Raw genomic sequence first — 26,984 nt, 5'->3', positions numbered from 1 at the left:
CAGAGTATATTATCTGTCAAACGTAGAGTGAATTACCTGTCAAACATAGAGTGAATTATCTGTTGAACATAAAAAGTGCATTACCTGTCAAACACAGAGTGCATTATCTGTCAAACATAGAGTGAATTACCTGTCAAACACAAAGAGTGAATTACCTGTCAAACATAAAGAGTAAATTATGTCAAACATAAAGAGTGAATTATCTGTCAAACATAGAGTGAATTACCTGCCAAACATAGTGATTTATCTATCAAACATAGAGTGAATTACCTGTCAAACATAGAGTGAATTACCTGCCAAACATAGAGTGATTTACCTGTCAAACATAGAGTGAATTACGTGTCAAACACAAAGAGTGAATTTCCTGTCAAACATAAAGAGTAAATTATGTCAAACATAAAGAGTGAATTACCTGTCAAACATAGAATGAATTACCTGTCAAACATAGAGTGAATTACCTGTCAAACATAGAGTGAATTATCTGTTGAACATAAAAAGTGAATTACCTGTCAACCATAGAGTGAATTACCTGTCAAACATAAAGAGTGAATTATCTGTCAAACATAGAGTGAATTACATGTCAAACATAAAAATTGAATTACCTGTCAAACAGAGTGAATTACCTGTCAAACATGAAGAGTGAATTATCTGTCAAACATAGGTTGAATTACATGTCAAACATAGAGTGAATTACCTGCCAAACATAGTGATTTATCTATCAAACATAGAGTGAATTACCTGTCAAACATAGAGTGAATTACCTGCCAAACATAGAGTGATTTACCTGTCAAACATAGAGTGAATTACGTGTCAAACACAAAGAGTGAATTACCTGTCAAACATAAAGAGTAAATTATGTCAAACATAAAGAGTGAATTACCTGTCAAACATAAAAAGAGAATTACCTGTCAAACATAGAGTGAATTACCTGTCAAACATAAAGAGTGAATTATCTGTCAAACAAAGAGTGAATTACCTGCCAAACATAGAATGAATTACCTGTCAAACATAAAGAGTGAATTACCTGCCAAACATAGAGTGAATTATCTGTTGAACATAAAAAGTGAATTATCTGTCAAACGTAGATTGAATTACCTGTCAAACATAAAGAGTGAATTACCTGCCAAACATAAAGAGTGAATTACCTGTCAAACATAGAGTGAATTACCTCTCAAACATAAAGAGTGAATTATCTGTAAAATATAGAGTGAATTACCTGTCAGACATAAAATGTGAATTATCTGTCAAACATAAAGTGTGAATTCCCAGATCATCTTTTTCACGCGCCATCCATGTCTGATGCAGTTTGTCTCTGGAATGCAGTGTGCTAGTGTCCATGGTCAAATTACTCTGGCCTGTTGTTACTTTTTGTTATTTGATAGCCAGATGAAATTATTTTCTTATCCAACCATTTTAAAAGTCGACAATAGTGTATCTTACTATTATAAACTGGGAATTAGATAGCTAGCAATGGAAATGTTGGATCCATTTCAGTTAGCTACTGCCTGCTGTTACGTGTTCTAACACTAACAGTGCAAATATGTTTCCCGTCAATGTTACTGTGTTAATTGAAGTTAATCGATTCACATATTGTTAATGGACTAGCCATGACCTGTTAGTAAGCACCCTTAGATAAGAGAGCAAATACCCTTTAAGTTAGTAAACACATTTAGTAAACACACTTAACTAAAGAAAGCAAAGACCCTTTTAGTCAGTAAACACTCTTAGCTAAAGAGTGCAAAGACCCTTTTAGTTAGTAAACAGTTAGTAAACACACTTAGCTAAAGAGGGCAAAGACCCTTTCAAAGTTTGTAAACACCGGTGACAGCACGCACTTGTTGGAAGTGCCATCAAGCCACAGTATTGATCACATTTCTTGAACAGCTAATTCAATTAACAAAAGATAGTATATTAAGATATTGTGTGTCAAAACATTATATTAAAAATAATTATGTAAATAATCTAAAATATGGCATAAAAGTATTATGCATTTTACACAATAATGTACTGTAATAATTAACAACACTGTAAAAACTCCAGGAAAACAAAAATTATTTGCTGTTTTAGAATTTTTTCAGTTCAAATTAAAAACTGATCATTTTGTATTTTACAGCATCATCACAAAGGCTTTAGTAAAGAATGTAAGAGTGGCATGGAGAAGAAAGCAGCACACTGTTAACACACTGTTCTTCACAGTTAACACACTGTTCTTCACAGTTAACACACTGTTCTTCACAGTTAACACACTGTTCTTCACAGTTAACACACTGTTCTTCACACTGTTAACACACTGTTCTTCACTCACTGCTGTTCACACTGAACACTGACACTATGCTTAGACACCCTGAACTTATAAAGGACTTCAAAAAGACTGCACCAAAAAGAGTTTTAATCTGATCGTCTCTGGCTGAGATACCTTGGCTCAAGGCCATAGAGTCCTTTAATTGACTCTCTTCTTTAAACACTTGGTTCAAGGAGTGGTGTCTCTCTATCAATCAGAATTAAATTCCAAGAGGCCTATATTTTTACAAGAAATACGAAACAATTCTTATTTTAGAGAATTTGTGGTGTTCTCTAATATATATTTAACAGTAGCTAGGAGTGTCAAGTAGTGTAAATAAGGGGTGGGGCTACAGTTGTCAAGCAGTGCAAATAAGGGTGGGGCAAGTGTTGTCAAGGAGTGTTAAATAAGGGTGGGGCTAGTGTTGTCAAGGTATGTAAATAAGGGTGGGATAGTGTTATCAAGGAGTGTAAATAAGGGCGGGGCTAGTGTTGTCAAGGAGTGTAAATAAGGGTGGAGCAAGTGTTGTCAAGGCGTGTAAATAAGGGTGGAGCAAGTGTTGTCAAGGAGTGTAAATAAGGGCGGGGCTAGTGTTGTCAAGGAGTGTAAATAAGGGTGGGCAAGTGTTGTCAAGGAGTGTAAATAAGGGCGGGGCTAGTGTTGTCAAGGAGTGTAAATAAGGGCGGGGCTAGTGTTGTCAAGGAGTGTAAATAAGGGTGGGCAAGTGTTGTCAAGGAGTGTAAATAAGGGTGGAGCAAGTTTTGTCAAGGCGTGTAAATAAGGGTGGAGCAAGTGTTGTCAAGGAGTGTAAATAAGGGCGGGGCTAGTGTTGTCAAGGAGTGTAAATAAGGGCGGGGCTAGTGTTGTCAAGGAGTGTAAATAAGGGTGGGCAAGTGTTGTCAAGGAGTGTAAATAAGGGTGGAGCAAGTTTTGTCAAGGCGTGTAAATAAGGGTGGAGCAAGTGTTGTCAAGGAGTGTAAATAAGGGTGGGGCTAGTGTTGTCAAGGAGTGTAAATAAGGGTGGGCAAGTGTTGTCAAGGAGTGTAAATAAGGGTGGAGCAAGTGTTGTCAAGGAGTGTAAATAAGGGTGGAGCAAGTGTTGTCAAGGAGTGTAAATAAGGGTGGAGCAAGTGTTGTCAAGGAGTGTAAATAAGGGTGCAGCAAGTGTTGTCAAGGAGTGTAAATAAGGGTGGAGCAAGTGTTGTCAAGGAGTGTAAATAAGGGTGGGCTAATGTTATCAAGGAGTGTAAATAACGGTGGGCAGTCCTCCTGATCTCTTGGCGGGGAACATTTCCAGGCCTTGAACTCTTGTCCTGACTTTTTTCATATTTAAACTCCAGTAACAAGCTGAGGTCCTCTAATGCTAAAAGTCACTGCAGTGTTAACTCTTAGAAGCACCCGTTATCTTTGAACTTAATCATAAACAGGGACAGCTCTAACCTTTAGAATGTCCCCAGTCCTCCAATCTACCAGGCTACATTAGGTACTCCTGCGACTGCTGGGCGTCGTCGGGACTTCACCACTATATATGTATCCCTTAAACATTGTATAGCTGTATATTTTTCCCTTAAGCTACTTATATGTTTTTCAGCAATAAAGGTTTTTAAATTACTTATTATACATAAGGTATTAATCAATAACTGATATAAAAATATAAATAAACTTTAAAGGATTATAACTTTAACAACTGTGTTCTACACTAATGCTTAGCAAAATGGCCATTCCGGGAGGTCTGTGAGCTCTTCTGTAAGCGGGGCTATCGTTAGAAGTGAAGTAGATGCACATCCTGGAGGAGAGGCGTTTATTTAGCTAACGCTACTTAGCAAGACGTTTAACTCAAAGAGCTGCAGAGAAAAACGTCAGCACGGATTTCCTTTGGGATAAGCGTACAGGCCTCGCTGCTAAAACGGTAAAGGAAGTCCTTCAAATTGAAGATTAAGCCAATTCTCCAGACCTTTGCAATCTTTGCCCAAGTCACCGACGGGCTGTGCTATCGCTAGCTAGGAGGATTCACCGAATAGCTCCCTGTATTGATGGTAGCTAACCTAGCTGTTTATCAATAATTAATTAGTTCTTTGACATAGTTAAACGTCCGGTTTAAACGCTAGCTAGCGTTAGGTAGGTTAATCTGTTACGACAAAGGCAGAGTAAAAGTGATTCAACATGTTCACACCCATCACAAGACGCCGGTTTTCAGCTTTAACTTTTTAGCTTTCAGTCAGCAGTTGCAGTTAGCTGTTAGCTAGCCTAGCTCGTGTTGTGTCGTTACTATTCAAGGAAGTGAATAAACTAGAGGTAAGGCAAGTTTATTTATATAGCAAACTAGCTAGCTATCGCTTTTCTTACACAGTGGCAAATCAAAGGTCTTTAATATCTCCGCTCACGATTTAGTGCATTTGGGTTTGTCTGTTTATCGAAAGCTTAGGTAGTTGGGTAACGCTCCTTGTTTCGTATAAAATTGCTAATGCTATCTTCATGGATGGTTAGCGAGGTAGCCGATAGGTAGGTTGTTATGTAGCTAGCTAAGTGGCTAATGAAATGTGCAAGGCTGACATTTTAGCCAGCTAATGTTTGCGGGAGAAGCCTTCAGATTTCCCCGCTAGAGCTAACATATCTGGGACTCCTTCAGCTCTACAAGCTGATAGGAAGCCTTTCAGATGAGAGGTGAAACGTCTTCATGAACCAAAAAGAAGTCCAGTTACTTTCAACTCAACCACTTAAGACTATCAAGATCTGGATGACTGAAAACCTACATCCATACATACCCCGTACACCCATACATACAGTGTTAGATAGAACTAATTGATAGTGTTATTTGGTAGAACTCTGCAGTAAAAAACAATTATCTATGTCTCACTTTGTGTTTGAACCTGAACATAAGCAGATCTCAGTTTCTCTGTCCTTTCCACCTGTGTTGTGGTAGACCTTCGAAATGCCTGGTGGTGTTATATCAACAGCACGTTTCCAAAGAGTGATCTCTTTATAGACAAATATGTGTGATCATTCTGCTCCCTTTGGTAGATGCCTTACTCTCTTCGTTACCCGTCTCCTGAGCGGAGCGGTCATGGAAGTTACTGGCACCAATATGGAAACTGTAAGCGCCGGTACAATTGGAGGACTCGGCCCCGATCTGTGTCACCAGGATATCGGCGGGACAGGAGTGCCAGCTGGGAGCACAGAGCTCAGAGAGAGTGGCAGGAGCCAAGAGAAAACAGCTACCAGCAGTCCAAGAGGTGTGTGTGTGTGTGTGTGTGTGTGTGTGTGTGTGTGCTGTGTACGCATGTGTGTAGTTACACATGCACAGGCACATCCACCTTCTCTTAGGTGTCTCCCTGTGAACTTCACTCAGGATGGTTTTAACTACAGATAGAACAATAGTGACTTTCACTGCTAATGACTTCGATGATGAATACCTTACCTGCTTGTCTGTTGGTAATGCAGGAAATTTGTCATCTCGCATTAGATGTGGATAAAATGGTTTTGAATGATTATGCACCATCTAAGTTGACTGTGGCTGAACAGTGTAACTACTTTCATGATGGAAATTTTAGGTTCAGTGGTATTTATCTCATATATGTTTCACTGCTACTGTCCAAACTCCTGGAAAGTGTTATGGGTATAACTGTGTGCGTGCGCTTGTGTCTGGGTGTCGTGTGTGCGCACTGCTGACTGCAGGCTTCCTGAACGGCATTATTATGGCGATGAGTGGTTGCAGTACAGCTGTTTGGATCGAGGCATGATGAGCAGCTACTACACCCGCAGTAGCTTCACCTGCCGTTTCCATGACTATGGCCGTGAGCCTGACCACCGAGGGGAGCGTTGGGAGCGAGGAAGCAGACCAGGACACAGACGCAGACCCAGGAGAACCAGGACAAGAAGGCGCTCTAGAAGGCGCTCCCGCAGCCAGAGCCAGCCTTCATCATCGGTGAGAACCTTTTAGTCCTCCTCTTCCTCACTAACTCCTCTAACCCTTTTAGTCCTCGTCTTCCTCAGTAAATCCTCTCTCTGCAGGATACTCAGTATCATCTCACTTTCTTTTTATTTTCTACCTTCCTCTCACTAGATATATTAAAAAATGTAGCAAGGTACGCACAGTTTCCAGAGAAACAGGATGTTCTAGGCAGACGTCCTTCAGAGCTCTGAATTTCCATATGAAAAATTAGATGTTTATATCATAACATTCATTCCATGGGGTTCTAAAGTTCCAAGAGTGTATGTCAGTTATTTTTCTTTGTTTCCTCATGTTGCCATAGCTACAACTAGCAATGCAAACGGATATTAAGTGTCCATTAGTATTAAAATACCTGGACCCTCGAAACGACAAATCCTTAATTCTGATGGTCTGGAGGTGTTCAACAAAACCATCAGCAAGCCTCTCGGTTTCTCCAGTGTAAAGCTGATTACTAATAGAGATCTCTCACAGTGACGTATGAGGAGGAATGGCTGATGAAGATTCATCCTTTAATGGTACTGATTTTAGTGGCTGTGTTAATAATAATAATAATAATAATAATAATAATAATAATAATATAATAATAATAATAATTTTAATTTATATAGCACCTTCCTCAAGCTCAAATGTACATGTAGCACATATAGAGTGGTTGCAGGATACAATAGCACAGTTATTATCTGAATGGTCATTTATCTCACTTTTAACAAGCATGCTGTTGCACATTTTGTGCTAACTCTCCTATGCACTTACACTGAGCTACACTGAGTGCAGTTTGTGTGCGTGTGTTTCTATTATGGAACCCCAACCTGGAAAATGAGGCATGCAGATGAATGTGTATTTGTATAACATTTAACAAAGTACATGGCTGAATTTTGCTTGTGTATTTGTAATGTGTGTTTTTGATAAATAGAGTGCTGTGTGTGTGTGTGTGAGAGAGAGAGAGGGAGGGTCAAGTATGTGTTGTTTGTGTGTGAGCATTGAGAATATGTGGGTTTATGTGTGAGTCTGGTGTGTTGGAGAGCATCAAGTGTGTGTATACATTTGTGAGATTAGGGAGAAGTGTGTTGGTGTGTGGTTTTTGTGAAAGAGAGTTGGGCGGGTCTGTGAGTTTAGTGTGTGTATGAAAGCCGTGTGTGTGCGAGAGAGTCAGGAGTGCGTGTGCGCGAGTGCGTGTGTGTGTGTGTGTGTGTGTGTGTGTGTGTGTGTGTGTGTGTGTGTGTGTGTGTGTAAAAGAGAGATGCTTAAGAAGGTAAGAGAAACCCAGTGAGGTAACAAGATCTCTGGACCGCAGCTCACAGAACATCGACTGGTGTCTGGATTTTCCCAGGAGGTTGTGGGTGTTTAAAATTAGAAGCCACAGCTCTCCCAATCCTCCTCTAGACCTCACTGCCCCCTTCACCTTCTCTGTGACATCTCTCTCTTTTTTATCTCTTTCTTTCTGTTTCTCTTTGTGTTTCTCTCTCTCTCTCTCTCTCTCTCTCTCTGTCTCTCTCCGTCTTTCCCGCTAGTGCTGCTCTCTTCCTTCCCTTGTCTGTCTCACTCAGTTGGAAATGTGTGGGTTGGGGAAATGGGGGAGACGACCGTGTACTCCATGTGTGGGGGTTTCTTGGGCTGCCTCTGTTTCTGCCTGTCTGTGAGTAGCTCCTTCTGTTTCTGCTCACAGGCTCTCCTGTTCAGTACTGTATGATCATTTCTGTGCTCTAATGTACCAGTCTGACTGTTTTGCTTGAATGTCCCTCCCTCTCTGTCACCTTCCTTCATCACCGTGAAGAAAAGCTAATGCAGAACGTTTAACACTATATAACAGCTGTATCTCCCTCACTTTCTTTCATATAAGATGTTTGGTTTGTGTTGGATTTTCACTATGTGGAACCCTATCTTGGTACTGAAATGCATTGTTTTTTTGTGACTGTTTATTCAAAAAAATTTTCCCAGTTATTCTCCCAATTCTCCCAATTCCCGCCTCCCCTGTCACGTGACAACTCCCAAGCGTGGAGTGTGCAGTACACCTGCTTCCTAAGAGAGGCACTGCATCTTCCATCCTGCCACCCATGCTGTGGTAAAGGGCTGCTCAGTGCATTCTTCCCTCGTCAGCAAGCACAAACGCAGACCTCCACAACAGTCTGGTGTTACGGTGACAGACCTCCACCACTGGCTAGTGTTGCCGTGACTGACAGGGTAGTGTAATGATGTCCCTCCTACCCAAAGAGCAGTGCCAGTTTGTTCCCTCAGACTCCGGGCTACAGATGGCCTTGTTGTTGCTCAAACCAGTGAACTCTCACTGACAGGGCAAACATTTTTCTGTAAACTTTTCTTAATTACTTTATTTGTGTTTTTGGTCTGTGTGGGTGTCTCGGCCCAGCAGGGTCACAGTCAGATGCGGGCATCAGCTGTACAAGATGACGAGGAGGGTCACCTGGTGTACCGAGCAGGAGACGTGCTACAGGACAGATGTGTGTGGGAGTAGGCCTCTCTCTCCTCACACAGTAGCTAACACTTGCTCACCCACCTAACACGCATACTGGCCTTCATGTATGTTACCATGTAGACAGTAGTTTTCACATATAAGGAGTGTCTCTAGTCTTTGCATGCCGGCTGTGACATTAGTGTTACCATGTAATGTATGTCAGTAGTGCTTTAGCAGGTAGAATGTGTCAGTACTATTAGCATGTAGGGTGTGTTAGTAGTGTTAGCATGTAGTGTATACATAGTGTTACCATATAGGGCTCATTTCAGTAGTGTTGGCATGTAGTTGTGGGTACGTAGTGATAGCGTATAGAGCATGTCAGTAGTGTTGGCACGTAGTGTATGTACGTAGAGTTACTGTATAGAACATGTCAGTAGTGTTGGCATGTGTAGGTACATGGTGTTGCGTAGTATAATAGAGTTCAGATAATTTCCCCAGATGTTTATTTTTCATGATGTTGTCAGGATTCAGGTCCACTTCATTAATGTATTCTCTGATGTGTGCATGTGTGCGTGCATGCATCTGCATGTGTGCACCTGCGTGTGTGTGGGTGTGTGTGCGTGTCCGTCCTGTGCAGATGAGATTGTGAGCTTGCTGGGAGAGGGTACCTTTGGTAAAGTGGTGCAGTGCATCGACCATCACAGGTCAGTTCCAACACACACACACACACACACACCTTACCCCTGCTGTTCATTTCTCCAACTCACTGACTGATCTTCTATCTGATTTTATCTAAGGGATGGTTTTGTCTGACATTGGTAAATGGTTGTGTGTGTAGGGGAGAATCTCGTGTTGCACTGAAGATTATAAAGAATGTGGAGAAGTATAAAGAGGCAGCTCGTCTGGAGATCAATGTCCTGGAGAAGATAAAAGAGAAAGATCCAGAAAACAAATAGTATGTTCAGTCCCAGCCACGCCCAGCTCTTAGCCACACCCAGCTTTCAGTTCCACCTTAATCTGTCCCTGCTGCACAGCTCTAGAATGTGTTATAACTTATGTGGCATTGTCTAATCTTGTGTGCACTGTGTCTCTTGCTGTTTGTCTCAGTCTGTGTGTGCAGATGTTTGACTCATTTGATTATCATGGTCACGTGTGCATCAGCTTCGAGCTCCTGGCCCTCAGCACTTTCGACTTTATGAAGGAGAATGACTACCTGCCATACCCTCTCAATCAGCTGCGTCACATGGCCTACCAGATATGCAGTGCTGTTAAATGTAAGTATGCTCTCACATGCTCTGCGTAGTTGTGTCCAAATGTTTTGAGAAAATTTGGTTTTCACAGTTTGCTGCTTCAGTTTTTCAACACAAATTTTGGTTTTCACAGTTTGCTGCTTCAGTTTTTATGGTGGCAATTTGTATTAATTCTAGACTGTGAAGAGTGATCAGATGAATTGCAATTAATTGCAAAATCATTCCTTGCCATGAAAATTATTTTAATCACAAATATTACTGCATTCCAGCCACTGCGTTTCAGCCCTGCCACAAAATGGCCTGCTAACATCATTTCAGTGATCTTCTCGTTAGCTCGGAAGAAAGTGTTAACAAGGACAAGGCCGCTGATTTAATTAAACCATTTATGGAATCATCAAGAACTTCAAGGAGAGAGGTTCAATTGCAGTGAAGAAGGCTTCATGGCACTCAAGAAAGTCAAGCAAGAACCAGGACCGTCTCCTAAAGAGGATGCAGCAATGGGATCGGGTCACCACCAGTGCAGAGCTTGCTCAGGAATGGCAGAAGGCAGATGTGAGTGTATCTGCACACATAGTGAGGTGAAGGCTTTTGGAGGATGGCTTGGTGACAGGAAGGGCAGCAAAGAAGCCACTTCTCTCCAAGAAAAACATCAAGGACAGACTGACATTCTGCAAGAGGTATAGGGATTAGACTGTTGTAAAGTTATTTTCTCTGATGAAGCCCCCTTCACTTTTTGGGGCATCTGGAAAAATGATTGTCCGGAGAAGAAAGTTGAGTCCAATGTCAATCCAACAGTGAGGCATCCAGAGACCTGGGGTTGCTTCTCCTCCTGGGTTTGCTCAAAGTTTTGCCAGGAATAAGGAATGGTATTAAACCATCCTCCAAGAGCAACTTCTCCCAGCAATCCAGGAGCAATTTGGTGATGAACAATGCTTTTTCCAGCATGACGGAGCACCATGTCACTGGATGTATTTGTCAATAAAACGTTAAAACACTTATTAAATGCTTATAATTGTACTTCACTATACCATATATACATCTGACAAAAGGATCTAAAAAAAACTGAGGCAGTAAATTTTGTGAAAACCAAAATTTTTGTCTGTCTCAAAACTTTTGGCCACGACTATAGGTCCAGCAGGTATGCGCTTGGACTCCTGGAATTCCAGTAGGTATAAGATCAAGCTTCATTTGTAAGGTCAGAATCGTGTAGTGCTGACGTGTGAGATAAGAGTCGTCTGGGTTTTGGCTGCTGGACTCTGGAGCTTTCAGATGTTTCATATCCAGCGCCCTGAGCAAACACGGCCCTGTGTCAAATCCAACTGTGGACAGAAGGGGTCAGTGTTTACAGTAAGGATGAGTGTGTCTCGGGGTTTGTGTAGCTGCACCATGCAGGGAAGCTACCTTATCTGTTGTCATCACCAGAAATTTCCTTTTGCATCACAGTTCTCCATGACAACAAGCTGACGCACACAGACCTGAAGCCAGAGAACATCCTTTTCGTCAACTCTGAGTTTAGCACATTCTACAACGCAGAAAAGGTCAGAGGGCTACCGTTAGATAGAGATGTACAGGAAAAAGTCCTGTAGTGCCTGTGTGTATGTGCTTAGCGTATCTTATTGAGTGGGTGTGTGTGTATATATGTATACATGCAGTGGAATATTTGTGTATTTGCATGTGTGAGTATATATGCATGTGTGTGGTTTGCCTGTATGTCTGTGTGCATGTATAAGCATGCATTTGTGTGTATACATATGTACATACATGGGGGTGTGTGTGTGCGTGTGCGCGTGTGTATGTATATGTATATATATGTGTGTGTGTGTGTATATATATGTATATGTGTATATATGTGTGTGTGTGTGTGTGTGTGTGTGTGTGTGTGTGTGTGTGCAGAAGCGGCAGGAGCGTGTTTTGAAGAACACAGCTGTGAGAGTGGTAGACTTTGGCAGTGCCACCTTTGACCATGAACACCACAGTGCCATCGTCTCCACCAGACACTATCGGGCCCCGGAGGTCATTCTGGGTAAGATCAGTTATGGGGCGTGTGGTGTGGTGGAGATGGGGGAGGGGGTAATAGGTGGTGTAGAACAGTAAGATGTCTGTCGTTGCTCCTCACCTTTGGCCATGTTGTATGTGAGCAGAGCTTGGCTGGAGTCAGCCTTGTGATGTCTGGAGTATTGGCTGCATTCTGCTGGAGTACTATCTGGGATTCACACTTTTCCAGGTAATGTGCAGGGTGCGGAGGAGCTGCTTTACACAGCCTGTGGGATGAACGTAAAACACCATTCAGATCAGGCAGCTTCTCTCCCCAACCCTAACCCAGTAAACCCTAACCCTATCTCTAACTCTAACCCAGTAAACCTTATCCCTATCTCAAACCATAACGCTAACCCAGTAAACCTATCTCAAACTCTTAGCCTGTTGCTAGCCCTATCCCTGTAAGCCCTATCCCTGTAAGCCCTATCCCTGTAAGCCCTATCCCTGTAAGCCCTATCCCTGTAAGCCCTATCCCTGTAAGCCCTATCCCTGTAAGCCCTATCCCTGTAAACCCTATCCCTGTAAACCCTAACCCTAATCCTAACCCAGTAAACCCTAATCATAATCCTGTGTGGATGGAAAATGCTGGAAATTCACTAATTTACTAATAGGATGCAGAATGCTTTTGCTTCATATTTTATGAATCTTGATACTTTAATCCTGTCCAAATAGGATTTATCAATGGGACAAAACATTTGTCTCTTCAGTGATGAAAGCGATGATTACTACAGGATGAGTGTGCAGTGGTTGTGTTCAGAATAGCCTTCTAAATACTACTACTACTACTACTACTACTACTCCTACTACTACAACTACATATTACTACTACATAATACTACTGTTACTACATATTACTACTACATAGCACTAATCTAGGCTCTTTCAAATACAGACAGTATTTTGCATTTTCTAATTACTTGGATGTCTGCAGCACTTTGAATATAAACATTTTCAGTTTAACAGGACTTAACATTAATATTGTTTAACATTAACACTGGAACTCGGTTGCAACTAAGTTAGCAGGGTGACGTGAGTTAGCTGAGTGAGGTCTGTTAGGTGAGGCGTGTTAGCTGATTGAGGTGAGTGAGGTCAGATAAGTGAGAGAGTTTAGTGAGGTGAGTTAGCTGAGTTAGGGGAGTTAGTTGAGGTGAGTTATCTTAGGTCAGGTAGCTGAGTGAGGTGAGGTAGTTGAGTGAGTTAGGTAACATTCATTCGGCATGTAACGTTTTAACCCTGTCACAGGAGTACCACATGCCTACATACTCAGGATGGTGCTAAATCTGTTACATTTAAGTAGCATTTAATATGTCCAGAATATATTTACATTTACGGCATTTAGCAGAATATATAAGAATTTGGCTTGCAAACCCATGTCTGTGCAAGAAGGAGCATAATTGGCAGTACAGCTGCATAACTTAATGAAGAAGCTGTGTATTAAATATCAAATAAAAATTTTAAACGCAATTGCACTACTGGCCCATATGTGTCCTTCATATGCATTTGAACATGTCTGTGACCTTCAAACATGTTTAAACATGATTGTGTGTTTGTGTGTGTCCTTGCCAGTGCTTGTGTTCAAGGTGGTCGTCATGTCTGTCCTTGAGCTTTTCATGTTTGTTTATCGTGTGTGTGTGTGTGTGTGTGTGTGTGTGTGTGTGTGTGTGTGTGTGTGTGTGTGCATGTGCGTGTATGTATGTGTTTGTGGTATATCCATTGGTGTTTGTGGTGGAGGTGTGTGTGTGTTTAACTTTCAGTATTTCCTTGTTTTCAGACACATGATAACATGGAGCACTTGGCCATGATGGAGAGAGTACAAGGACCGATTCCCTCCAAAATGATCCGCAAGACCAGGTCCCCTTCCCTCTCTCTCTCACACACACACACACACATATACATAGACAGTCCTAGTCACATCGACATTTATTTTCTTTATTTAACATACAATAAAAACACCAGTAAGAAAGTAAAAGGAAACTAATGTTCTGGGTTAACCCTGACCCTGATGTTCTGGGTTAGCCCTGACCCTGATTTGCAGCTCATTAGTGTGTTATAGTTACAGTTCAAGGATAAGTATGTGTGTATGCGTGTGTGTGCGTGTGTGTGTGTGTGAGATGTAGGCAGGGTGTGTGTGTCGGATTGTGTGTGTTTAATGTGGGAAGGGTGTATGTGATGTAGGGGGTATGTGTGTGATGCTTAATGTTGTCCTGCAGGAAGCAGAAGTACTTTTACCGAGGGAGGTTGGATTGGAATGAGAATTCCTCAGCAGGAAGATATGTCCGTGAGAACTGTAAACCTCTACGTGTGCGTATATATACACACACACACACACACACACACACACACACACACACACACACACACACACACACACTATAAGGATGCGAACAGCAACAGCAGTGCGTGTTTGAGAGTTCAAAGCAGGTCAAAAACACATCCAGCAACTTTAAAATTCCAGCTTCTAATGGGTCATAGTGAGTGGTTTTAGTTCTGCTAAAAAAGCATCTTTAGTGTGAACTAAAAGTGTATAAGATGCTAGCATTGTCATTAGTGTGTAAGACTTTTCTCCCTCCCTCCCTCTCTCTTTCTGTCCCCAAAGAGATATGTGCTGTCTGAAGTGTCTGACCACCACCAGCTGTTTGACCTGTTGGACGGGATGTTGGAGTTTGAGCCAGAGCAGCGACTCTCTCTCTCCTCCTGCCTGCACCACGCCTTTTTCTCCTCTCTTCAAGAGGGCCAACGTTCCTCCTACATCAACCGTGACGTTAGCCGGTGACCTCCAGCCTTTGTCTCACGCCGATGACCTTTGTGTCTTCTGTCTGTCTCGTCTGTCTCTCCCTTCCTGTCCTTCGTGAGACACCCGCCTTCTTTGCTCCTCCTCTTTCTCATGGCCTCCACACTACAGGAGAGGAGGTAATCCCACAGATCTGGTTGAGAATGGGATGGACTCGAATCCTTGAGCGAGACTCAAGACTGTAGGTTGGTAACGGTGGATGTGAGGCTTTTCTGTTTTGTTTGCTACTTGTACATCTTAACTGAGTGCAGTGCTGGTTGTTCAGTGGTGCAGTCTTAGACCGGCTCCTCCCTCTTCCCTGAGGCCCAGTCAGGCTGAAGTTTGCCACATCAGCTTGACTATCCCCTCATACACTGTTCTTTGTTTGACAGCTCAACTGTACATTATGTATGGGAGTTGGAGAGAGAAGCCTTCAGCATCCTTCTACAGTTTACGACCGTGTTCACAGAGCCATACACACAACCATGCTCAAATCTCTCAACCCTGAGTCTAGTTGCATCTTTTGTATAGGTATAATTTAGGAATATTTGACGTGTACATACTCACAGATTTGCAGTATTTATTTTAAACAGCTGTTTTTGTATGAAATGACATGTATATGTAAATACTGCAAAAGTGTCTCTAATAAAATTATTTTTCTTTGTTTTTTGTGTTCACACAGCAGATTTTTTTTCTTTGTTTTAAAGACCAACATAGCCTTCAGGTTCAGGTTACCTGTGTTAGTCTTTTTGAGTATGAATGTGACACTCAGTGAGTGGGTGCAAATAAGAGTGTGTGACTGGTCCATCTGTTGCTGAGCACTACTTGTTAACGTCCAGCCATACATCGATAGTCAGTTTCTGACTATAGGGCCGTAGTTGACTGGGTGTTTGGGATGAGGGCTTCTCTCTACCTAGCAGTGACACTAACACGTAAAGTGTCCCGACAACACGGCTGTGCCTCATATGGTTGTGAGCTTGTGTATGGCAACAGATGGGCTTGAGTAACTGACACTTATAATACATATAAAATGAACCTGGAATAAGATAAATTAGTAAGGTGTGTGTCAGCTAGATATCTTTTGCTGTCTTTTGAGGTGTTTAATCTCTTAACTCTGAGGTCAGTATTGATGTCCACCCCTCAACCCTTAGTGGTTCTTTCACATGCTCCCTGCCAGCTGGTCACTCAAAGATCCCCAATGATGTCTGCTGCGCTTTTCGCTCTGCTTATCTCTGTCTTCATCTCTTCCTCTGATTTAGTTTCATCCTTTCTCCTTCTCTCACTTTGTGCTTCCTTCAGTGTCTGCAGTGTGTGCTGTGCCCTAATTTGTGTCTTTTTAGGTAATTAATGGTGTTCTTACCTGTTGGACACATCAAGGCTGTTCCAGCAGGGTCACTGATAACAGCCTCATGCATGGAGATGCCCCCCAACTCCCCCTCTCTCTGTTCTTCACCTTTACTGAGTTTAGTCTCTCTGCCTCTTCATTTCATTTTTCTTCACGTTAACAGGAGACAAGCATTCTACACTGGCCCTGTCCATCCAGTGTCCATAAATCTCCTCTCACGCTCTGCAGTGTGGTGCTCACAGGCAGAAACAAGTGTTTTTATTTTTAGTCACTGGACATTGTTGCTCTGAAGCATTAAGACTCAGGCCTTGTCCACAATACCATGGATCCGTTTAAAAATGCATGTTTCTTATTCTCTCCTAGTGGACTATAGATGCACTAACACTAGATCTTCAGTGAACTCTGGTGTATGATCTGCTCTACAGAGGAGTTTGACCCACTGACCTCAGATTAGAAATGTATATATTTCTCTCACTCTGTCGCTCTCGCGCTCTCACTCTAGCCATCTCTCACTCTTTCACTCATGTGTACACTCTCTACGTCTCACTTTCACTCTCACTTTTGCTATTGTTCACTTCACTCTCGGTTTCTCAATCTACTCTGCCTTTCGGTGGTGTATCCACACTTCTCATATACGCATGGAGAGTGATACGTGCACACTTCTTATATATGCAGGTAGAGTGTGACACGTGCACACACTTCTCAAATATGCATGTAGTGTGTGAGATGTGCACACACACACATCCAAGCAATCCTCCTCTGGGTGATAACGGTCACCACAATAGTAACAATAAAGAGCAAAGTAAGAAATGAGAGGGAATGTCTGGTCCAGTTTTCTAGAGGTCCTAGTCTGGTCCCGAGGGTGTGCACATGTCCAAAACTCCTCCCGCAAGAGAACGTCCATCAATAGCAACAGAGAAGTAGTTGGCTAGGTGGAGGTGTGGAGGGCTACAGCACGGGACATTGGGGGGTGGTGAGAGTAGCCATGGCAGCTGAGATGGGTTGAAGCTCAGTAACATCATGATGTCAGGGGTAGGTGTACCTCAGCAGAAAAAGAGACTAGATTATTAGGCATTTGCAGGTATGAGGGTTTGTAAATTAGGGGACTATAATGTGCAAAGATCTAGCTATGGCAGCACAGCTAAAAGGAAAAAGCCAGAAGGAACCACAGGCAATAGGGCACCCTGGAACATCAGGAATCTGATGCTCTCAGTCAACAAACTTGAGTGACAAAAGAGAGGTGTGACAGTGTCATAATATCCCAGGTTACCATAACTCTCAATGCCCATGGACACCCAGATCTACACCTTTACCTAAAGGAAGTATTTAATAAAATGCCTGACTGTACAGCTAGGTTTTCAGCCTAGCCTTAAATATCTAAACTGCGTCTAAATCTCAAACATTTACAGAAAGGTTATTCCATAGTGTTGGAGCTTTATAGGAAAAGCCCCCTGTGCCTCCCTGTGGTAGATATTCTTGGTACTAGTAAAGAGCCTGCACCTTTTGATCTAAGCAGACGTGGTGGGTCATAATGCACTAGGAGTTTGCTAAGGTACTATGGGGAAAGCCATTAGAAGTATTTTATAATCAAAACAACATTTTTACTTGGGGCCAATATAAAGTAGCTAAGACAGAAATGATGTGATCAAACTTTCTTGTTCTAGTAAGATCTCTGCCATTTAGTAATCCTAGCTTTAAATCAAAGGTGCAGGCAGTATTCTGTGAGTCACTTATTTTAATACTAATTAGGTTAAGAAATGAGTTTCTTGGTTTTCTGTATTTCTGCTTAGCTCGGGGAACAGACACACTGCCAATATGGACCCTTGGGTGAACCTTGGGTCTCATAGCAATCAGCAGATGGTTGGCGTAGCCTCTTTGATGCGCCCTCCCTGGATACCATCCCACCTTAAAAGGCCAGGCTTGCCCTCGAATGTGATCCAATTATCTATGAACCCCACATTGTTTAGATCCTACTGTTGTTAATGGTAGTCTTTAAAAACTTATGATCTACATTTTTAATGTTTGATGGTAATTGTACTATTTCCAAATACTTATAGGTTTTTACTATGCCAGAAACAGCTGAAGAATTTTAAATCAATCTCTCTCTCTCTCTCGGTGAGACACTCTTAACTGGGATGCCTAACTAGTCTGTGTAGCTGGGGGAACTTCCTGAGTATGAAGAATGCAGAGTGAGCACCCAAGAGAGCTCATTTCAGGAGGAAATACCAGCTCTCCCTGGTTATACACACATGCACACACTCACATGCGCACACGGTCTGATTATTGCATTACTGCGTAATATGATAGAATAATTCCATTCATTCTTATGGATGTTAACCTTTGTGCTTGGTGTGAGGACATATTCACCAGAGGCTCACACCTTTCCTTTCATATATTGCTAGTTTGTCCTGTCTTGCTTTCATACTAAATTTCTACACTTTCCCATTTCCTACCCAGAATATCACACACCAGCAGGCTGAGAGCTGTAGGTGGGAAGGTGGCTGTCTCCTGCAAATGAGCCAAGATGGTACAAACAAATTTATTTCTATAGCACTTTTTACAACAGCCGTTGTCACAAAGCAGCTTTATAAATGCTCAAGTCCAAGCCCCCAGTAATCAAGACAAGGGGGGACAGTGGCAAGGAAAAACTCCCTAAAGCATAGTGTCAGATGGTACAGTCTGAAGTCCCAGCTAAAGATGAGAGCTGTAAGCTGTGTGTTCTTAGGCTGCAACATGGGCCTGTTGCCAGGATGCACAATCATACAGAACAGAGCAAAGTCATGTAACAGCTCAGTGCACTCAACATACAGCCCCCCAGCCCTTGCTCCACCCTCCCTCCCTCTCTCTCTCCTTCCCCCCTCTCTCTCTCATCCACCCTTCCTCCCTCTCTCTCATCCACCCTTCCTCCCTCTCTCTCTCCCCCTCCCTCCCTCTCTCTCTCTCTCCTTCCCCCCGCTCTCTCTCATCCACCCTTCCTCTCTCTCTCTCTCCTTCCCCCCTCTCTCTCTCATCCACCCTTCCTCCCTCTCTCTCTCTCTTGCTCTCTCCCCCCTCCCTCCCTCTCTGTTCCACTCTCTCTCCCTTCCTCCCTCTCTCTCTCCTTCCCCCTCTCTCTCTCATCCACCCTTCCTCTCTCTCTCTCTCTCTCTCTCTCTCTCCCCCCTCCCTCCCTCCCTCTCTGTTCCACTCTCTCTCCCTTCCTCGCTCTCTCTCTCTCTCTCTCTCTCTCTGACTCTCTCTGCCACAGGGCTGATATGTTAACTGTGTGGAACATGTAATCCTGCACCCTTTCCTGGGTGTATATGGTGAGACTTTGCAGGCCCCTTCATTCAGACAGATAAGATTTCTCTCCCGATTAATGGCTTCTATCTGACATTACAAATATTTTGTTCATGCTCACATTAGTTGCTGGTTAAATCTTATACCTGTGGAGTTTAGAAGGAGCTTTGAAGCATTTCTAACTTGAATATTCATCGTATAAAACACAAACACACACATGCATGTAGAGTCATGTGGGCATCAGTCAACTATTTCATCTTTTGTCATTTTGTGTCATGTTTTTTTTATTTCATGAGATATTTGTAGCTGTGGCATAGTTTGTTCTGTGATGGACCATTTAGGTTATAACAGTAAGTCTTATCATGAGCTCTAGGGCACTGGGGCTGCAGAAATGCCCTTGTGTATGTGTGTGTGTGTGTGTGTGTGTGTGTGTGTGTGTGTGTGTGTGTGTGTGTGTGTGTGTGTGTGTGTGTGTGTGTGTGTGTGTGTGTGTGTGTGTGTGTGTGTGTGTGTGTGTGTGTGTGTAGAATTGTCCTGTTGTGTGTCCTGATCCACATCGTAGAAGCACAGCTGGTCTTCAATCATTCAAAGTTCACACACGTCACCCTGTTGTTGCACTCCCTTCACTGGCTTCCAGTTGCTGCCTGCATCAAATTGAAAACCTTGACATTCCCTTACAAAGCCAAAATTGACCAGCCCCTCCATACTTAATGACAACTGTAAAAGCCCGATCTGTACTTTGTGTACTTCGAACCTCAAGTCCAACTCTGCTTGAAATGCCATCATTCATAGAAGACATGCGTAGGGCATCTTCTATGTCCTAGCTCCCAGATGGTGCAACGGACTTCTACTGGCTGTCCAAATAGCAGTGTGCTTTTATATATAGTACAGATTTTATATTTGCATTTCACCTGTCTTGTTTGGTATTAGCAGTAGAACTGTGCTGTATTCTATAGCACGGTTAGGGTTTGTGACTGGTATTGTATTGTATCGTGTCTCTCAGTGCAAGTATCAGCACTGACACGTTTCTGGCAGTATCTCGGTTAAGGGTATTTTTAGACTCTACCCTATTTGTACTAGATGAGGGTACTTTTCTGAGTAGACAATAAAAGCACTTTTGTAAATTGCTCTGGATAAGAGCATTTTGCTAAATGTTAGTGTAAATCCATGTGTGAGTGGGAGTGTGTATGTGAGCGTATTGTGTGTGTGTGTGTGTGTGTGTGTGTGTGTGTGTGTGTGAGAGGGAGTTCTCTGTGGAACAGAATGACTTTGAGAGCTGTTGTGCTTTTCTTGAACTTTAACCTTCTATTACTATAAATCTAGAATCCTGTCAGACAAACGATAGTCTGGGTGGAGTGAGGAATGAACAACAGCAGATGTACAGCTCAGGGTTCAGAGTGATGGGTGACTGAGAGACTGAAAGAGAGAGAATATGCTTACAGTTGGGCCAGTGGTGTCTCCTGCAGTGAGCAGAGCCCTGTTTTCCTCCAGAGTGAACAGAGCCCTATCCGTGTCTACAGGGTTGCCAGGTGACACAGGAATGAGGGCCAGCGTACAGGGGGGCGCTGGGGGCAGTGGTGCTGTGCGTGGCTTCCAGGAGATTCCCCATACAGGTAGCAACGGCTGGATCAACCTGCTCCGCTTCTGGAGGGAGGGAACCTTCAACCAATTACACAAACACATGGAGAAAACCTTCAACATGCTCGGACCCATCTACAGGTACCAGAACCCAGAGCTAACCCAAACCCATCTACAGGTACCAGACCCTAACACTAACCCAGACCCATCTACATGTACCACAACCCAACACTAACTAAACAGTTCTTGGTTGGTTCTCAGCTTAAGGCTTGGGACTCCTGGGAAGATAAATGAAGTCTCACTCTCTTATTATCTGCCTGCCACACCATGATTGTAGATCTGTTCTTTTTAATTGCTCCTTTGTCTCTATTGATAAACTATAACTGTTTATCAGCAAGGTGCTACATTGTGGTCCAAGTCATAACATTGATACAGAACATTGATTAAGCCAGTGGAAACTGAGTCATTGCTGTTATTGCACAAATCTTAATGTAATGGAGAAGATTGGAGAAACACTGAGGAGATGACACTGCAGACTGCATGTAATATGTAATGGCCATTTTCCTCTCTATCCCTTCCTCTCTCTCTCTCTCTCTCTCTCTCTCTCTCTTTCCCTGCCCCCCCCCTCCTCTCCCAGGCAGTATCTGGGTTCTCAGAGCAGTGTTAATATCTTGTTACCAGGCGATATTGGGGAACTATTTCGCTCCGAGGGTTTGCACCCGCGCCGTATGACCCTACAGCCATGGGCTACACACAGAGAGACCCGCAAACACAGCAAAGGAGTCTTCCTGAAGTCAGTGTGTGTGTGTGTGTGTGTGGGGGGGGGGGGGGTATAAACACCAAAAGCACATTCCTAGTTTTTTGGTACACGCTTATTTCTAGGGTTAGGGTTCTAGCACATAAGTGCAGTGCTGTTCGTAAGGGCATAACTTTATATGTTATTAATTACATTAAACACAAGTAAAGTAATTTACAGGTTATGCTGAAGTTAAAATCTGCCAGAATGTATATTGTATCTCCTGAGACTTTGTAAGATGGTGTGTTCTGGGTTGTGTAGTATAGTGAGTAACAGCACTGTCTCTCCTGTAGGGGACTAGGGTTCACTCCCCATCTAGGCAGCCACTCTCTGCTATAATAAGACTCCTAACAATATACTTGCCTGCCTCTGTAGTCTGCCAAATGTGTAAAATCTAAATATTCTGCAGTAGTGATCTGTCTTTGTGAGCAGTGCATTAAGCAGTGTAGGTCAGGGAAGAGAGAACCTAATCAAACAGAAAATAATGATATACATGTCTGAGTTACCTTGATGATGTCACTTAGCTTCTGTATGGTCTGTCCTTTAAATGGCACCCCACATGGTCCAAACTTGTTAGATATTGCCCAGCTTGTTTAAGAGTATACTGTGATATATTTATCTGTTTTTCATGTGCTCAAGTTTTGAGGTTTAGTTTAATACATTTGTTTTTTCTCTTTTTTTAAAATTCTCTGGTGTTGTGTATAGATTCCCAAGGATATATAAGGATTTTACCATAAATAGTTAATTCTCTATGCCTGTGCTTCACAGAATATCAATGATTTTAACAGCCATAACCTTTTTTCCCCCAAAATGTTTTAAAATATTATTATTATTATTATTATAAATATTATTATATTAATGGCTGCACCCATAAGCAGGGTCACACATTATTTTTTCCATAATTTCTTTCTGTTGATTACTTTGAAATTGAGAAAAATGTTTGTGTGTGTGTGTGTGTGTGTGTGTGTGTGTGTGTGTGTGTGTGTGTGTGTGTGTGTGTGTGCGCGTGCGTACATATATGGGCATATATGCCTGTATACACGTGTGTGTGTGTGTGTGTGTGTGTGTGTGTGCATGCATGCGTGTGCATTTATTTGTGCATGGTCATGTTTTTGTGTGCGTGTGTTTGTGAGTGTGTGTGTGTGTGCATGTGTGCAGGAATGGAGCTGAATGGAGAGCTGACAGGCTGCTGCTGAACCGGGAGGTGATGTTGAGTTCGGCTGTGCAGCGGTTTCTGCCCCTGCTGGATGAAGTAGCGCGAGATTTCTGTCATTTACTGCACCGCAAAATCCAAATGGATGGGCACGGTGAGAACGAGCATCGCAGCCTGACCCTTGACCCCAGTCCTGACCTCTTCCGCTTTGCTCTGGAAGGTGAATGTTTCTGCTGTTTTAACCCTGAGTCTAGTGAAGCCATTCAGCTCAGCTCAGGTAGTTTAACTCAGTAGCACTTAACAACAGAGTGTCTCATAGCAGCAGGAAAGAGCCCCAAACCCCATAATGATCATTACCCTTATCAATCAACCAATCAATCAAGAATATTACCCTTATCAATCAATCAATCAATTAATCAATCATGAAGATCATTATCCTTATCAATCAAGACAATGAATCAATCATCATTATCATCTGCTGGCACCTCTGTAGTTTGTTGTTTTTTCCATTTCTCTCTCCTGACAACCTGTTTGTTCTTATTTACTGCCAGTGAAGCCACATCAGCAGAGAGGAGAAGGAAAGGGTTAAACACTGTTGGTAGATCAGACAAAGGGTTAAATACTGCTTGTTGTTGTGAGCTTTGTGAGTCTGTTTACATTTAGGAGCACTTCAGTTCCACGTCCTCTGTCGTCTCTCTCTAGCCAGCTGTTATGTCCTGTATGGTGAACGCATCGGTCTGTTCTCGTCCAACCCTTCCTGGGAATCTGAGCGCTTTATCTGGGCAGTAGAACGCATGCTGGCCACAACTCCGCCCCTCCTCTATCTGCCACCTCGACTCCTGCGCCGTCTACATGTCCCCCTGTGGACCCAACACGCTACTGCATGGGACCACATCTTCAGCCATGGTGTGCAATTTCACACCCTGACGTCTTACCTTTCTGTAAATGAGAATTCTGTATATACATTGCATGATCACTCATGTACATAAACACTCTGCACACAGTCTCTCTGTAAATAATCACACCATCCATAGTCCCTAATGTACATAATCACTCAATACATCATCAGTCTGTCCGTCTCTATATCTGTGTGTTTAGCGGAAGCTCGAATCCAGAGGGGCTACCAGCGCTTACAGGCTGAGAGTAGTGGTACCGGCCGGACAGTACATGATTCACGGGGCCAGTTTCCAGGTGGTACTGGTGGGTCAGTACCTGGTTCAGGATGCCAGTTTCCAGGTGTTCTGGGACAGCTGATAGAGAGGGGGGAATTACCTCTGAATCTGATCAGAGCAAATCTTACCGAGCTGATGGCTGGTGGGGTCGACACAGTGAGTCAAACGTAATGCTTAGAACAATTAGAACAAATATTTATTAGATTAATTATTATAGTGTATTGAAATGGATTATAATTATTCAGCTTTTTTGTTTTATGAATTTTGCAGAATATTGTTTAAGAGAAAAAGACCTCAGAATATAAATGTTATCTCCTCATTTTCACGTTCTCCCCTCCATATCGCTTCTGCTTTTTCTCTCTTTCCTCTGTCCTCCACTTATTCTCTCTCCACTCCGTCTGTCTGTCTGTCTGTCCATCTGTGTGTCTCTCAGACAGCAGTTCCTTTGCAGTTTGCCTTGTTTGAGTTGGCTCGGAACCCTGGAGTCCAGGAGAAAGTACGCAAACAAGTAAAGGACTCATGGTTACAGGCAGCAGGCAATCCCCAGAAGGCCCTGCAGGGGGCGCCACTGCTCAAAGGAACAATGAAGGAAACTCTGAGGTGGGACATAGAAACTAGAGCGAAATCATACAAAAGTGATTATTTGTTTTCAGTATCTGTTTTACTGTGAGTCTAATTAAATACTTTCTGAAAATATTAAAAAGTTCCATGTATGGTAAGCTTCTATTGTGATATTTTAAAGTGAATTTTGTTACAGTATGTGTTGTTTGCTGTAGACTATATCCAGTGGGGATCACAGTACAGAGGTATCCTATTCGAGACATTGTGCTGCAGAATTATCGCATACCTGCTGGGGTGAGAACACACAACTCACTAGTGTCCAAACCAAATACCGGACAACACAGTGCTGGCGTCTTAGCTACTAGAATATCTTTTATTCTCCCTCACACACACTCATTATGCCCTCATCTTTCTCTCTCGCTCTCTCTCTCTGTCTCTCTCTCTGTCTGTCTGTCTGTCTGTCTGGATCTCAAAGTAAACTCCTGACAGACCTCCTCAGTGTAATGGACAGACTGTTGTGATTCAAGATCTCAATGTAATAGACAGATTAACATGAATCTAGATGTGGAATTGTGGTGAAACCTGAAGAGGAGTGATGAGCATGATTCTGTAATATTAGCATCCACCTGTTTGGCCCATGTATCACCTCACTGGGGAACGTGTATGAGGTCATAGATGACTCTTCAGGAATCTAATCTAATCCAATATGTGATGTTAACTAGATGCAGGTATGTGTAGTGAAACTATGATAAGTTTGCCAGTCTCTGTTTTCCCCTGCAGACCCTGGTGCAGGCATGTCTGTATCCTCTGGGTCGGAGCCAAGATGTGTTTCAGAACCCAGAGTGCTTTGACCCCTCCCGCTGGGGTGGAGCTGAGGCAGGAAGGGGGCGGAGCATTGAGGATAGCAGCATGGAGAGAGGCTCGGGGGCGGGCTTCCGGTCCTTGGCATTCGGATTCGGGGCGAGGCAGTGTGTCGGGAGGAGGATCGCCGAGAGTGAGATACAACTGCTGCTTCTGCATGTGAGGAGAACAGGGGTCAAGGGTCAGACATCAGGAAGGAGCATGAGAGGAAGATGATAAATCTCTAAAAAATTATGAAAGAAGAAGCTAGAGGAAACGGATAAAATTGAATGAAGTCACCAGTGTATTATCAGACCTAGTAGAGGACTGTGCCTCATCCATGCTTGTGTATGTGTGTTTTGCAGATTTTGAGGAATTTTCATTTGGAAGTTTCATCAAAAGAAGACATCAACACCAAATACACACTCATCCTCCAACCAGAGTCTCCACCCACAATAACCTTTACCACACTCTTATCCTCCAATCAGACTCTTTGCCCACAATAACCTTTACCACACTTATTCTCCAATCAGTTACCTCCCAGAATAACCCAAAATAATCCCACAATAATACAAATTTTAGCAAAATTCTGCTCCACCTTAATCTGAACTACCTTCATCAACATTACCTTAAAAGCTGCTAATTTAAACACTGACAACTGAAGAAATCTACCATTTCTCATTTTCAACCATTGTTTAGAAATAGAAATAAATTAATTTTGTAGTTTTATTTTACACAGTGGTATTCAGACCCCACGGGCTGTGCTGTGTATACATCTGAAATGCCTTTACCTAGAAATGAACCTACATCACCTAGAAATGAACCTACGTCACCTGTACCATATTGCCTACATCATCTATAAACGAACCTACATCACCTGTACCATATCGCCTACATCATCTATAAACGAACCTACATCACCTGTACCTCAATGCCTATATCATCTATAAATGAACCTACATCACCTGTACCATATCGCCTACATCATCTATGAATGAACCTACATCACCTGTACCTTAATGGCTATATCATCTATAAACAAACCTACATCACTTGTACCATATCACCTACATCAAAGGTCAAAGCCAGATCCGTACTTTGAGTACTTCGAACCTCAAGTACGGCTTGGCTTGAAACACTATTCTTCAAGTCTTATGGAAGACAAGCATGGAGACTATTTTCTGTCCCGGCTCCCAGATGGTGGAACGAACTTCCACTGGCTGTCCGGACAGCAGAGTCCCTTGCACTCTTCGAAGGCAATTGTGGAATATTTAAAGGACCACTGACCCTCCTCCTATGTTTGCTAATTGAAACTAGTACTTATTTATTGTTTATTGCACTGATGTTGTCTAACAAACTCCAGTACTTGTTGTTTATTGCACGTATCATTGTTTAAGACAGACCTTAAGTATTTTGCACTTCTAGGCCTCAGCACTGATCTCTGTATTTCAACAGTATTCTAGTTCATTGGTATCTTGGACTCTAACCTACTGTACTGGCTAGGATGTATTTTATGCATAAATTACAAAGCCCTTTTGTAAGTTGCTAAATACCGTAAAT

General features: G+C 42.7%; 2 protein-coding genes across 4 annotated transcripts; both read left to right on the top strand.

Annotated features, from left to right (window-relative positions):
- The first annotated feature begins 4,000 nt into the window (after window positions 1-4,000).
- Window positions 4,001-15,506, top strand: LOC113574795 (dual specificity protein kinase CLK2-like). Of its 3 annotated transcripts, none has more exons than XM_035531174.1 (13): window positions 4,001-4,190; window positions 5,303-5,514; window positions 5,957-6,206; window positions 8,599-8,689; window positions 9,281-9,347; window positions 9,482-9,598; window positions 9,751-9,917; window positions 11,337-11,431; window positions 11,787-11,916; window positions 12,035-12,117; window positions 13,702-13,781; window positions 14,141-14,231; window positions 14,527-15,506. In XM_035531174.1, exons 2-13 carry the CDS (start codon window positions 5,303-5,305, stop codon window positions 14,701-14,703), a joined length of 1,560 nt encoding a protein of 519 aa, XP_035387067.1. In that variant the 5' UTR covers window positions 4,001-4,190; the 3' UTR covers window positions 14,704-15,506. The 3 variants fall into 3 exon arrangements, with proteins under 3 accessions (XP_035387067.1, XP_035387069.1, XP_035387068.1); XM_035531176.1 differs by having other exon boundaries at window positions 8,602-8,689; window positions 14,527-15,505; XM_035531175.1 differs by lacking the exon at window positions 4,001-4,190 and adding an exon at window positions 4,242-4,576.
- A 2,884-nt stretch (window positions 15,507-18,390) lies between these two features.
- LOC113574779 (cytochrome P450 11B, mitochondrial) lies at window positions 18,391-26,571 on the top strand. Its single transcript, XM_027005929.2, has 10 exons — window positions 18,391-18,572; window positions 20,845-21,043; window positions 21,540-21,695; window positions 22,857-23,071; window positions 23,554-23,757; window positions 23,950-24,179; window positions 24,457-24,623; window positions 24,800-24,878; window positions 25,365-25,604; window positions 25,790-26,571. Exons 1-10 carry the CDS (start codon window positions 18,560-18,562, stop codon window positions 25,928-25,930), a joined length of 1,644 nt encoding a protein of 547 aa, XP_026861730.2. The 5' UTR covers window positions 18,391-18,559; the 3' UTR covers window positions 25,931-26,571.
- The last annotated feature ends 413 nt before the right edge of the window (window positions 26,572-26,984 follow it).

Source organism: Electrophorus electricus, chromosome 10 (assembly GCF_013358815.1).
Source record: "Electrophorus electricus isolate fEleEle1 chromosome 10, fEleEle1.pri, whole genome shotgun sequence".
NCBI lineage: Eukaryota > Metazoa > Chordata > Actinopteri > Gymnotiformes > Gymnotidae > Electrophorus > Electrophorus electricus.
The sequence above is the reverse complement of the archived record's forward strand: the minus strand, read 5'-3'. Positions and strand labels throughout refer to the sequence as shown.